A 12926-nucleotide genomic window follows, 5' to 3' on the forward strand; every position below is an offset into this window, starting at 1 on the left:
ACAGAGCCCTCTGACTCAGAACGAAAATCCCTGTCTGGAAACCAGGACTATAAAAGTGCTGTGTCAATTCGAATACTGTATGTTTTTTAGAGCAGCTCCTGATCGGAATCAACGCGTCGTAAGCCAGTCAATCACGATGCGGTGACGATGGAACAATAGCTGCTGCCCTCGAGCCTTCGGAGGCAGTTTATACACCTAGAGCTTTTTGGAGTTACGTTGCACGCTCCCCAGATAGCGGGGGAGATCCAAGATCGATCTCCTCCTGCGTACGTTGCGGGGAGACTATTAGGGCCGATAACAGGCTGCATTTCATCCTGTACTGTTAAAAGCGCCCCCAGAAAACTCCGGCACTAATGCGGTTTCGTAAGGAGACCACTTACTGGAGTTGGAAGGGGGGGAAACCGCGCTTCACCTACCAGCCACGCAATGCATGGGCCCGAAACCCACCGCCTTAACTCTTTCGCAGAAGCGCGCCGGCCACGTGAGCGAGTGGCTGCCGGCAAGCCTGACAATGGATCTCTCGCCCTGTACCGCCCGATTCCCCCCTCCGCCTCCTTCCCTCCCCCTCGCGATAGAGCCTTAATTCGCTTTGGCAAGACCCAAGGCTTTCCGATGGGAAAGAGAAGCGGGGGGGGGGGGAAGGAGCGTTCCAGAAAGCGCTTCTTTCTTTCTTCCTCCCTCCCGTCCCGCAGTAAGAGAGAAAGTTGCAGCGGTGCTTCGGATCTCGCTGCTGCTGCTGCTGCGCATAAACGCGCCGGTTGCTTCTTTTTTGGGGGGGGGGGCGCCCGCGACTCAAACAATGAGCAGCCGCGATTTCTGAAAGGAGACATCCCACGGCTGAGTATGTTGCTAAAGAGGGGGCGGAGCATAGGTTAGGGAGCGCATGAGGGGGGGAGCTATACCCTACTCTGATTGGCCATCGGGAGGCGTGATGCCACGTCCGGCGGGGAAGCCCTGCCTTGCTGTGTGGAGCCTCCTCTTTCTGGGTCTGGCTTTCTTTGCAGGTGGTGCCGCTGCTACTGCTGTTACTGCTGCTGCCGCCGCCGCCTCCTTGCAGCCACCGCTCGCCGGCCGAATCGGACGCGCACCGAGGCGCGTGCCTCGCGCAGTTGTTCGCCGCTGCCTGGGAACAATCGGCAGCAGCTCCTCCTCTTCTTTCCAGCCTCAAACTTTGCCCGTCGAGGCTTGCAGTCGTTTGCATTTCTCCGCGGCACCCAGCAACTCCACCTCTCCACCTCGGGTCAAGAGATGCAGCCTGTCGTTTAATAACCATGCAGTAGTTTTGAGGATTTTTTAAATATACTATACACACACAAAAAGGAGGGAAAGCGGATCGGGTCTTCTATGCAAACCTGCCCCTTATACACTCATCCTCCTTCTCTCCGTCTGTGCCGTGAGAGCAGCAGCAAGCGCGCGGATTTAATTCCCTGGGATCTCCTTTTCGAGCGCTGCCTTCCAGCCGCCGCTTTCCTGAAGTGAAAACTCGGCCGCTTCTTCCCCCCCTCGCGCCCCACCTTGGAAGCGACTTGACCCCGCGGCTTTTCTGGGCCACCTTGCGCCGCCGCCTGCACCGCTTGCTTTGGCTGGGGATTGCATTGTTCCTTGCCCGCCCCTGGGGGTTTCCCCCTTGTGCTTGTTGGAAGCGGAGCTGGGAAGGCAGGCAGAGGGAGGAGATGGCCAAGGGAAGGTGGGACTGAGCGACCGCGTCTCCCTCACCTCTCCGCAACCCGCCGGGTCCCTTGTCTTGAGAAGAGAGAGGCGGCGGCAGCAGCAGCAGCAGCACAGCGAGGCCGCTTTGGGATCGCCCGCTGCAGGTTCTTCTCCCTTCCTTTTCGGGCTACGAGGGCAGGATGCGTTCCTTCCCGTGGGGATTTTGGCTGCTGTGGGTCGCCGCCGCGTCTTCCTCGTCGGCTCGGAGCGACGGCGGCAACAAGCCGAGGAGCTGCGCTGAGCTCCGGCAACTCTATGGGGCCAAAGGATTCAGCCCGAGTGGGGTCCCCCAAGCGGAGATCTCGGGTGAGTAGATGCGTCGTTTGACTAGTTCTCTGCCATCGCCGCCGTTATCGGCTTTTCTGCCCCAGGGCTCCTTCTTCAGTCCCTTTTGCCACATCTCCGAGCAATGTGGGTTGCCAGGATCCTCAGCGGGACGCATGACTCGGGCAGGCTTGGTAACTAATCCGATGGAGGACGGAGAGGCGCGGGAGTAAACTGAGTCCTGTAATCCATATCTGAGCCTTGAGACGCGTGAGCCTATCCCTAAAGAAGACAACTGTCGAGCATGTGCAGAGTGCCACTCCTTTCCTATTGCATTTGTAGGCGAACTCAGTGTTGGGGCTCCGGGGGCGAAGGTGGGACATGAAGAAGGCTTTGAGCTCCAGGATTTTCCATTCTAAAACATGTGCAACGGGTGCAGGAAAGAGGTGCTGTGTACAGATCCTGTGGCTTTGTGTTCTGAAAGGTAGCCGGGGTGGAGTGGGGAGATCTTACTGATGCAATTTCTGTAATTCATCCATCTAACAAACCATTTTGAGGTAACTAGTTTAGGGGAAAGACCCGAAGCTCTTTGCCTTTCTTCTCAACCCCCACCTCCCTCTATTCAGCACCTTCCCATTTTTCCATTTCCTTTTGTCAGCTGCAACTTAACCACTGCAATATTTCCTGGAACTTTGTGTTGAGTTTGTGTTGAGAGGGTTCTTGCAAAACCAGCATCTGCTGAAGATTCTGCTTTTGAAGGGAGGGTTGAGACATTTTCTCTGTGAGACATTTTCTTAAAACCAAGTAGCCACCACCAAAACACATCATTCCCGGTGTCACTGCTGCCTCAAAATAAGTTTCATTTGTGGTGTAGAGGGCTCTCTTGCCTTCTGCTTCCAACCTCTTCTGCTAAAGGCGATGTGATATTGGGGGGCAGTGTCATTTGCTGTGCTTGTAAATAAACAAATAAATCTGCCCTTAGCATAAGGCGGTAATGCAGTCTGGAGGATTTGAGCCAGAAGTGTGGTGTGGATAATGAAAAACTCTTGTGATTGGTTTCAAAGTTAGAGAATGCCACAAGGTAATAAGAGAAGAGATGGTGTGCTTCATCTTATTGAGAAGGAAGAGGCTTAAAGACCAGCTGGCAATTTTTAAAAATGACACACGAATGCCCAGCTGTTCAAGGAAGTTAGCGGAAGATGCAGATTGCGGTAACTCCTGAAAGTTCGTTCCAGAATTCAGTTTGATTCTTTCCTTACTTCCTCTGTATGTATTGGAGGCTTTCCTTTTTTAAAAATGAATATATTTAAAGGTATTTTCTTATTACCTGTATCGAAACATGCAAAATATGCAAAAATACAAAAGGTCTGGGGGACATAGTTCGTTTTAGCTGACTTGTGTGAACTTTCTCATTGAAACACAGCAGTAAGGTAATCTTAGGGTAGGCATCAAAGCCAAACCACAGCGTTATTCCATTAATATTATGCTCTACAGTCAATTTCAGACAGTGGGTTGTATCCGCTACTAGGGATGCTCAGAGTAGACTCTTATAAATTGAAGCAGAACAGTAGCTTTGGCCCATTAATTTCAGTGGGTCTACTCTGAGTAGAATTTGGTTAGATGGAACCTGTTGTTTGCTCAGATGTAAATCCCACTGGTTTAAATTGAACTTGCTTCCAGATAAGTTTGGTTAGGGTTGCTGTTCAGTAGTATGCCAGGCAGACCTAATAGTTTTACAATAATGTTGAGGAAGCAGTTACATTAGGTGGTATTTTAAGTTTTGCTCAGAGTAAACCTATAGAAATGAGTGGACCTTAGTTAGTCATGCCCATTAATTTCAATGTATCTGAGTACAAATGATGGTGGATACATACAGCTCATAGTTTCCTTCATTGAAATATGGTGAGCTTTGAAAGAATGCCCCCTACAGAATGGTTTCAGTTGTCTTGCTAGTTTGCAGTTATTCACAGTTCCTCCTGGCTCCTTTGCTTCTTCAGGGATGAAATATTTTTTTACTTTGATAGTCAAGCATGATGTTCATAAGATTTGGACAAATACTGCTTTTTAACTTTCTGCAGGGTGAGATTAGTTGCTCCCTAAGGCTGTAATCCTGTGCATATAGTGTTTGGGAGTAAGTTCTCTGGAAGTCATTGAGACTTGCTTCCAATTAAACATGCATAGGATTGGCCTGTGTGTCTTGTATTTGCAGCTGCTCACATGGAGTAAGCAGATAGTTGAAGCGGGATTTTCCTTTTCTTGGCCATTTAAACCAGGGGTGGGGAACCTATGGTCCTCCAGATGTTGCTGGACTTCCTTCAGCCAGCAGGAATGATAGAATTGGAATCCAGCAACATCTGGCCACTGCTTCCTTATCCCCGATTTAAACAGAGGGCTTAGTTCAGACTTCAACAAAACCAGAAGGGAGTTTTATTCCTATAAATTATACCAAATGCAGACTGGAACTTTTTCTAGGTGTAGCTCAGCAGCATTAGGAGAAAACTGAAGAACTCAAGTCTATATGGGTGCAGTGGAATAACAGCACCATAGCATTTGGTGCAAGTTTACCTATTCAGGATCCCATTACTTGTACATATTTAATGCACCTGTTTAGGTACCTTGTTACTATGTTTCGTGTCCAATCGCTTGGCAGCCAAGTGGTTGGATTTAAATTGAGGTAGTTTAGAGTAGACCACAGTTCTCTTATAAATCTGTAAACATGCCTTAAACACACGTGCACTCCAACTGCTTTAAAGCATATTGGTTTGTAATTTAATAGACTGCCTTTATACAAACTAGGAGCATAATCCAAGCCCTTTGATCATGTGTCTACATGTCCTTTGCGCTGCTGAATGTGAGCCCCTTCCTCCTCAGTCTGATTAAACAAAACTATTACTCCCCCGCCCCCCAAAAGGGAAATTATCCTTTGCCTATTTATGAATCTCAGCCAACCCATTTCACACACCCATTGACATCAGGAATAGCACATGGACCAATCCCACTCCCAATCTCTTGAGGACCCCCTATCTCCAACATCTCCTCCATCTCCAACATCAGCTTATCTAATAGGGAGAGTGAAGGAACTGGGTTATTAGAATCTCAGCCAGAGAAGAAATTGGGCCATAATGTGTGCCCTCAAATGGAAAGAAGCATTTTGGTCTACCAGAGTTCATACACAATCCAAATTGGGCAACGACAAACTTCAGCAGTGTATACGTATATTACAGTGTGAGTGAGATTTCTGTCTTTTCCATCTCTGTACAAATGAAAGGCTATGAATCGGGAGTCTTAAATTCTGTTTGGCTTTGGTAGCCATCCAGAATTTGTGTTTGACACCAACTGTGCCCCTCGCCTGCGAGAGAGAGGGGTAGGATATTGATTGTGGCACCATGCTGAATTTTGAAAGCCTTCCTAACTGGGCAGTCAAGACCCAGTGTGATTATGGGGGAAGTTCCTTATCTAGCAAATGGGAAGCTGGGGAGAATTCTAGGTGGGGAACCCATCCCCGTTGCATTGAGGCTTGACGCTACGTTGTTGGCACTTCCCAACAACAATTTGAGAACTGAACCCTTTATAGCTTTTGGATAGTTAAGAGAGCATAAATAGGAGTAAGATTATCCATATGTTTTCAGCTAATGGTGTTGGTAAGACTGTATGCCTGTGATGACTTGTGGCTGCCTGGGTCCCATAGCATACCTACAATAACACAATACAATACATGGCTTTTTGTGTCATTCATAATGCTTAACCTCAGCAGTCCTCAGACATTTTTCTCCCCCTGGTTCTTTTTTACACAGAAAACAGCCTCTTAACTTGTTGCATGTGAGAGAAAAGGGCCATGATTCATTTTTATGATGAAGTTATAATTTTAGTCTTTGACATGCTTGTATTATATTCAGATTTTATTTTAAATAAATATAATTTAAAAATACTTACAGAAATTCTAAAAATCAGAATGTGATTCATATACAGTGGTAGCTCGGGTTAAGTACTTAATTCGTTCCGGAGGTCTGTTCTTAACCTGAAGCACCACTTTAGCTAATGGGGCCTTCTGCTGCCGCTACGCCGCTAGAGCACAATTTCTGTTCTCATCCTGAAGCAAAGTTCTTAACCCGAGGTACTATTTCTGGGTTAGCAGAGTCTGTAACCTGAAGCATATGTAACCTGAAGTGTATGTAACCCGAGGTACCACTGTAGTCTTGTTTACTTAAAACAAACAAAAAACACAGCTTCTAAAGTTTGTACCTACCTTGCTTGCCACAAAAGGTTTATGCCTTCAGGATATGATCGTGCAGTAACTGATTCTACACGCACCGTGAATATTTTTTGCTCAGGTATGGCTTTTGTGTGTCTAGTCTTAAATCCATTGTCTTATTCCAAGAATCTAGAATCAAGAACAGTTAGAAGTAATGGGTTGGGCTAATTATAAGAACCACTGTTGTGAAGTCTGACGAATATATATGTAAATGACAAGGTGTTAAACTATACCTTTTGATAGCAGGAGCAGTAATGTTACATACATACCATTATGAAAGCTGGTAGAGGAAGTACACGGTGGAAAATGAGAGAATGAGAGTGTGCTGTCTTATGAGCCATCTGCTTCTAGCACTGCCAGCTGTGTACTTAAAAAGGAATTCTTCATGTTCCTAGTTGGTGGTTGCCATATGCACTTCAAATTGGTAAAAATTTAGAAAGTCACATCTGTGTTGTGCTAATATCCGTCTAGTGGCTGCTATATAAGAGTCAGTGTGTTTTGATAGAGCATGTGATTTGGACACTGGGAGCTGACATGCAGAAGATTTTATGGGGGGGGTTGGCGTTTCCAAATGCAAGAGTTGCACTCAAAGTGAAGAGCTGTAAACTACTTCACTGCCACTCCTGTTTCCAAACATATCGCTTTACCCACTGCACGGCACTGCCTCCTATTGCTTTACTCTTTTTCGTATCCAGATCCCCTCTGTACTCACCTTCTGCTTTCCTTCAAAACCTATTGGCAGTTTCTTCCCATCCCAATCAAGTCTCTGCAAATGCTTTATTCTGATCACTGAATCCTAGACGTAGTGTTCCTCCTTCCTTTCGTCTCTGAGCTAGGCTCATGAGACTCCTCATTAGGTACCCTTTGGAGATTGCTGTTGCTAGCTCCCTTTTTCCAGGCTCCCCCCAGCCCCACTATGCGGTTTGAAGAAGGAATTGGCATGGGGAGACGGCTCTCTGGAGTGCCTGCAAATATGCAAATGCATTGCTTATCAAGAGCTATTTCTGTATCTGTTCACTTTTCTGAGCTGTTCTTAGAGGCGTCTGAGAGTTCCATATGCTTCATAAACTACCCCAGTCCCTGTTTCATATGTTCTTTTTGTCTAGAAAGCTGCACACTGCTTTGCTTTTCTGCAGAGATGGCCCAGTAGGCATTGATGTAGTTGGGCTCATGAAAAACTTCTAAGGAAACCTAAGGCTGCTGAGAAAACGTGGCAGTCCTTGAACAAGCGGACAGATCATTTTATGGATTGCTTATTGGCAAGCTGAAGGTGCGGCCAGCCAGATGGAGAGCTTTCACAGTGGAGAGAATTGAGGACTGATATCCCATAAGGATTTACATTGCAGGTGGTGGTAATTAATGATTTGCAGTCAGCAGTGTACAGTGAGGTAATCACACTTGCTAATGATACCAAATTGCCCACCAGATGTTTTGCCTGCCAGCAGCCTGCACTTTGCACTAGTTGCAGCTTCTGAATAGTCTTCAAGGGCAGCCCCGCACAGTGGACAGTAGTCCACCCAGCACAGGGGTCTGCAACCCGCGGCTCCGGAGCCGCATGTGGCTCTTTTACACCTTTGCCGCGGCTCTGGGGCGGATACTAGCGAGGGGAGGAGGCGCATTGTGCACCCCGACACTCCCCACTGTGGCGGGCGCTGTACTGGCCGTGACGTCGCATGGGGGCGGTGCATGCATTAGTCACGCACCGTCCCGACGTCACCTTCCCGCCCGCCCGCTACATTGTAAGGGGCATGTACGCTGGTCACTGCATTGAAAGGGGGCATGTACGCTGGTCACTGTTTTGAAGGGGAGTGAAGAACACACACACACAAAAAGGTAACTTGTTAATTTAACGTTTATTTCTATGAGGAGGAGTAATTCTGAGGGGTCAAACAAAGAAATAATAAAAAAGTGACAAAAAAGTTATTTTTATAATGACGAGTTTTGCGGCTCCCAGTTTTTTTTCCCTTCGGAAACGGGTCCAAGTGGGTCTTTTTGTCTTAAAGGTTGCAGACCCCTGACCCAGCACAACAGTGGAGGGGATTCTTCAAATGCCATCTCTGAGATATCCTTCATCAGCTCAGTCAGGGAGGCTGCTGGGCAGTGGGATAGGTGGTATACCAGCAGCATCCTGCTCAGGTTTCTCACCTAATATACGATACCAACCCTCACAATTGATCATAGAGTAGATTGGCTTCCTGGAGACTGGAATGGAGTCTCCATGGATGTTAGCAGCTCCCTTCATTGGTCTGGACTGGTCCTTCACTTAGTACCTAAGTAAACAGAGCTAAAACTCCTTGAGTCTCAGGGGTGCACACCATCATATTTAAATATATAACACATTTATTCTACTATTTACAATTGCCACATTTTGAAAAGAGGTGATAGAGCTGGAAAAAGTGATTAGGGGTTTGTAACTCTTTCCATGTAAACTTAAAAAAACTTTCCTCTTTAAAATCTTTTCTGGTTTGTTTTTTTTTAAAAAAAACTTGTTCTCAGAAGTAATGCCCTTTGATTTCTATGGGATATATTCCCTTTGTAAGGCAGCAATCCCATGCATGCCATATTGGGTCATTTTAATTTAGAAACGAAAAAAGAATCTATGATTAATGCAGAACATAATGCCAACTTTTGGAGAGAGTGTATAGAAATTCTTTCAAAATTGCTAGAACTCAGGATCATCCCATAGAATTGACTGGATGTAGGATCAAGGCAAGCAAAAGAATATGTAAGCAACATATAGTATACACTGCCATGGAATAGTGTGCTGACGGTTGTATCCTTTATAATGATTTTTATTGCATTTTAGAGTTAACAATAATAATACAATTCTTTCATCTCTTGTGTGCACCAAAATAAAATAACAAGTAATGAAATTTTTAAAAATGGTTTTCATTTCATTTTAGAAGACAATTGTTTTTTAAAAAAAGTTTTAAAGGAGACAAATTCATGGTTTTATGGCTTTTGCCTCTGAACAAAGATTCCATGTATATAGTCATGGGCTACAGATAGGGCTGTCAGATCACAAGCTGGGGATCTTGCATATTTTGTTCTTGAGAGAGAGCTGTAAAAGTTGTCCCTATGGCCACCTTCTTCCACAGGTCCCTTTGCTTGCTTTTCTCTGTCTCCTACTTTTGCTACTCTAGGCAGAGGAAGAGGTTGGGCAAAGGAATTGATGGACAGTGAGGAAGGGTTGGTCTGGCAGCTGCACCCTAATACAATAGAGCAGCAATCTGCTATGAGCTTCCTTCTGACAACTACCGGTAGCTGGCTGCCACTGCAGGCAAGATGGTGGAGTAGATGGATATTTGGTCTGATGTTACGCTGCTTAATTGATTTTAAAGCAAAACCTGTTCAAGATAATATATTTAAGAGGTAAGATTTTTATCTCTCCCTCTTTGCTTATATATACTCTTTTGTATAAAAATGGTTACTTCCTATCTTTGTACTACATCAAACTCTGTGGGTGATTCCTAGCCCCACCTGGAGATGTTAGGAATGCAAAGCAGAATATCACAGATGTAAAGGAAAGTTTTACAAATATTTCAAACAGTTGCTGAGGTCCACATCAAGCCTATTAGTATACAGGTGGCACCTCGGGATGCGAATGGGATCCGTTCCGGAGCCCTGTTTGCATCCCAAACGGAACGCAAGATGCAGAGCGCAACTTGAACACGCTCAACCCGAAGTACATTCAACTTGAGGTATGACTGTATAGGAGGTTTAAACTACTATTATTAATACCATTAGTGTTATATTTTCACTGGTAATGTTTAGGCAATACAGTCATACCTCGGGATAAATGTGCTTCAAGTTAAGGATTTTCGGGTTGCGCTCCGTGGCGACCCAGAAGTAATGGAGCCCGTTACTTCCAGGATTCGCCGCGCACGCATGTGCAGATGGTCGAAATGACGCCATGCGCATGTGCGGAAGCAGCGAAACGTGACCAGCACGGACGCGGGCTCTGGAACGGATCCTGTTCGCATCCCGAGGTACCACTGTATATTTTCTCCAGATGTTACTGTTTCTTTCGATGAGGTAGGTAGAAAACGTGCTATGTACCCCTTATACCGGACTTTGGACAATTCTTTAAAAAAAATCATTACCAGCTTTACATGGCAGGCAAAACATTCTCCAGTGCTGGTATATCCTGCCTGAATTAAACCTGCCGGATTATAATCTTCTGGGCAATCCCAGTATTTTCACATAGTTGCAAATTTCATCTCAGTGGGTTCCAATGAAGGGCTGACTTGCCCTAAAAACTGAGGAATTTTGTGATCGGGTCTGAAGAGTACTGAAAAAGTGTTCAGAGTTGCAATTTACAAAATGCAGACATGCTTATGCAGGGGGGAGATTGTTTTTAAAACAAAATGTTTTAAATTGATTTGCTTATAAAGCATATTGTTTGAATTTTGCTAAACTCATGCACAAAACTCCCTTAGCTGTGTGCCTCCCATTTGCATTTTCTATGGGCCATTGGGCATCCTCTATCTTCCATGGGCAATTGGCTTCCCTAGGGAGTTTGCAAGTCTAATTGTTCAAAACACTTTTTCTCATGACCCCTTTGAACAAAAGTGGAAGTTGGCAACCAAATTGCTTAACTTCATCTTTTAAAAAATAATTTGTCCTAGATGAATTCCTCAGAGTTTTGCCATGATAGTGTTGGAGAACAACAGAGTTTGTGAATCCTCCCACTGAAATGAGTGGAAAGGACAAAATCACACAGATTTTGAGTCATGGGTGGGGAACCCTTTTCAGCCCGAGGGCCAATTCCTTTCTAGGGAATGTTCTGAGGGCCACATGTCAATGATAGACAGGATCAGAGTCAAAAGTGTGTGAAGGAACAATGGTAACATTTGTTGTTGTTGTTGTTTAGTCGTTTGGTCGTGTCCGACTCTTTGTGACCCCATGGACCAGAGCACGCCAGGCACTCCTGTCTTCCACTGCCTCCCCCAGTTTGGTCAGACTCAGGCTGGTAGCTTTGAGAACACTGTCCAACCATCTCGTCCTCTGTCGTCCCCTTCTCCTTGTGCCCTCCATCTTTCCCAACATCAGGGTCTTTTCCAGGGAGTCTTCTCTTCTCATGAGGTGGCCAAAGTATTCGAGCCTCAGCTTCACGATCTGTCCTTCCAGTGAGCACTCAGGGCTGATTTCCTTCAGAATGGATAGGTTTGTTCTTCTTGCAGTCCATGGGACTCTCAAGAGTCTCCTCCAGCACCATAATTCAAAAGCATCAATTCTTCAGCAATCAGCCTTCTTTATGGTCCAGCTCTCACTTCCATACATCACTACTGGGAAAACCATAGCTTTTACTATATGGACCTTTGTTGGCAAGGTGGTGTCTCTACTTTTTAAGATGGTAACATTTACAGTAGCCTAATTTCTACACGTGCACCTCTCTTTCTTCCCTACAGATAAGTAAGAGGGATTATCAGAGCTCAATGACATATTTCAACTGGGCAAAATCTCTCAGGGCCAGTGATGTGGCCTGGAGACAGGACTGTGGGCTGGGGAGAGGTCTGTGGGCCAGATAGTGTGGACTGGAGGCCTAATGTTTGCCCCTAGGGCTGCGGTTCCCCAGCCCGTTCTAGCATATGAATTCCTATCTAGTTCTATTACTCACCTTGGAGATTTCTCTTGCCTTATTCAAACACAGCTTCTATTTTAGCATTCATTGCACCTGAATCCCTCCCCATTTCCACCTACAAAGTGCAAGTATTGCTGTGCCCTTTGAGATTCAGAATGCAATCTCAGGCATACCTAGCTGTGAGTAAACCCTATTGAACACAGTGGGACGCAGTAAACAACCAAAGAATCTGGATGCACACATCTTCTGTTTTAATGTGAGAGAATATTATGCAGTATTATGATACGAGACAGCAGATAGAACTGTTTGGAAGCATCACGAGATCATTGCCAGAGGGACATTGCTGATTTGCAGGACTGTGTAGTGATGGCTTCTGACCATTATGAAGCAGCAATATTGCTTTGTTCTACATGGTATTGACACTGAGCTCAGATATTAGATATACTTGTCCCTATCATAGGGGGAAATGTGCTCTCTATGCAGCTGACAATACACTTTCCCCTTTGCTCCAGTATTACTCCATTGACTGCTGGCAGCCTTGAGTTGATTTTGTAAGAACATTAATTGAGTTAAAACCGAAAAGTCCCCTTTAAATCAGCTGTTCACACTTGTGGTTAGATTCCCATATATTTCAACAAAGAAAACCATATTATCGAGCATTGAGAATTGTTAAAATCTCAGTTCTGCTGCAGTGAAAACTGAGAAGACAACAGTAGGAATTCTCAGATTCTGGAGAGTGTTTGGGAGCACATAGCTGAAATAAATTGAAAAAATTGAAAAAAAAGTGTCCAGTAGCGCCTTAGAGACCAACTACTGGACAATTATTATTATTTTATTATTTCAACTGAGTCAGACCAACACGACTACCTACCTGAATCTGGGAGCATGTAGGTTCTTCCACTTTAAAAAGCCTTATTAGGGCTGTCCAAGCAGTACCTGAATTTGGGGGCACCATGGAACATCTGATTGTAATTATTTTCAGAACAAACTTTTGTGAACTATATTAACTGTGCCTTTATACACCCCTGCAGTCTTCTAAGGAGTTGAAACTTAAAGTCTCCCAGGAGAAGTAAGAGTTCAGTTACACATTTTAAATTATCGTTTCAAGGTGTTGTC

At 45.2% G+C, this 12926-nt stretch overlaps 1 protein-coding gene across 1 annotated transcript in view; it reads left to right on the forward strand.

The window, feature by feature from the left end:
- Positions 1-991: 991 nt before the first annotated feature.
- The window catches only part of GPC1 (glypican 1), a 189465-nt gene continuing 177530 nt past the window's right edge, over positions 992-12926 (forward strand). Inside the window, exon 1 of the mRNA XM_081910466.1 lies at positions 992-2016. Coding sequence (XP_081766592.1) covers positions 1851-2016 — 166 coding nt within the window. The 5' untranslated portion in view covers positions 992-1850. The remainder of the gene's footprint in view (positions 2017-12926) is intronic.

This window comes from Podarcis melisellensis (assembly GCF_964234715.1).
Source record: "Podarcis melisellensis genome assembly, chromosome: 5".
In the NCBI taxonomy this organism is placed as follows: Eukaryota; Metazoa; Chordata; class Lepidosauria; order Squamata; family Lacertidae; genus Podarcis; species Podarcis melisellensis.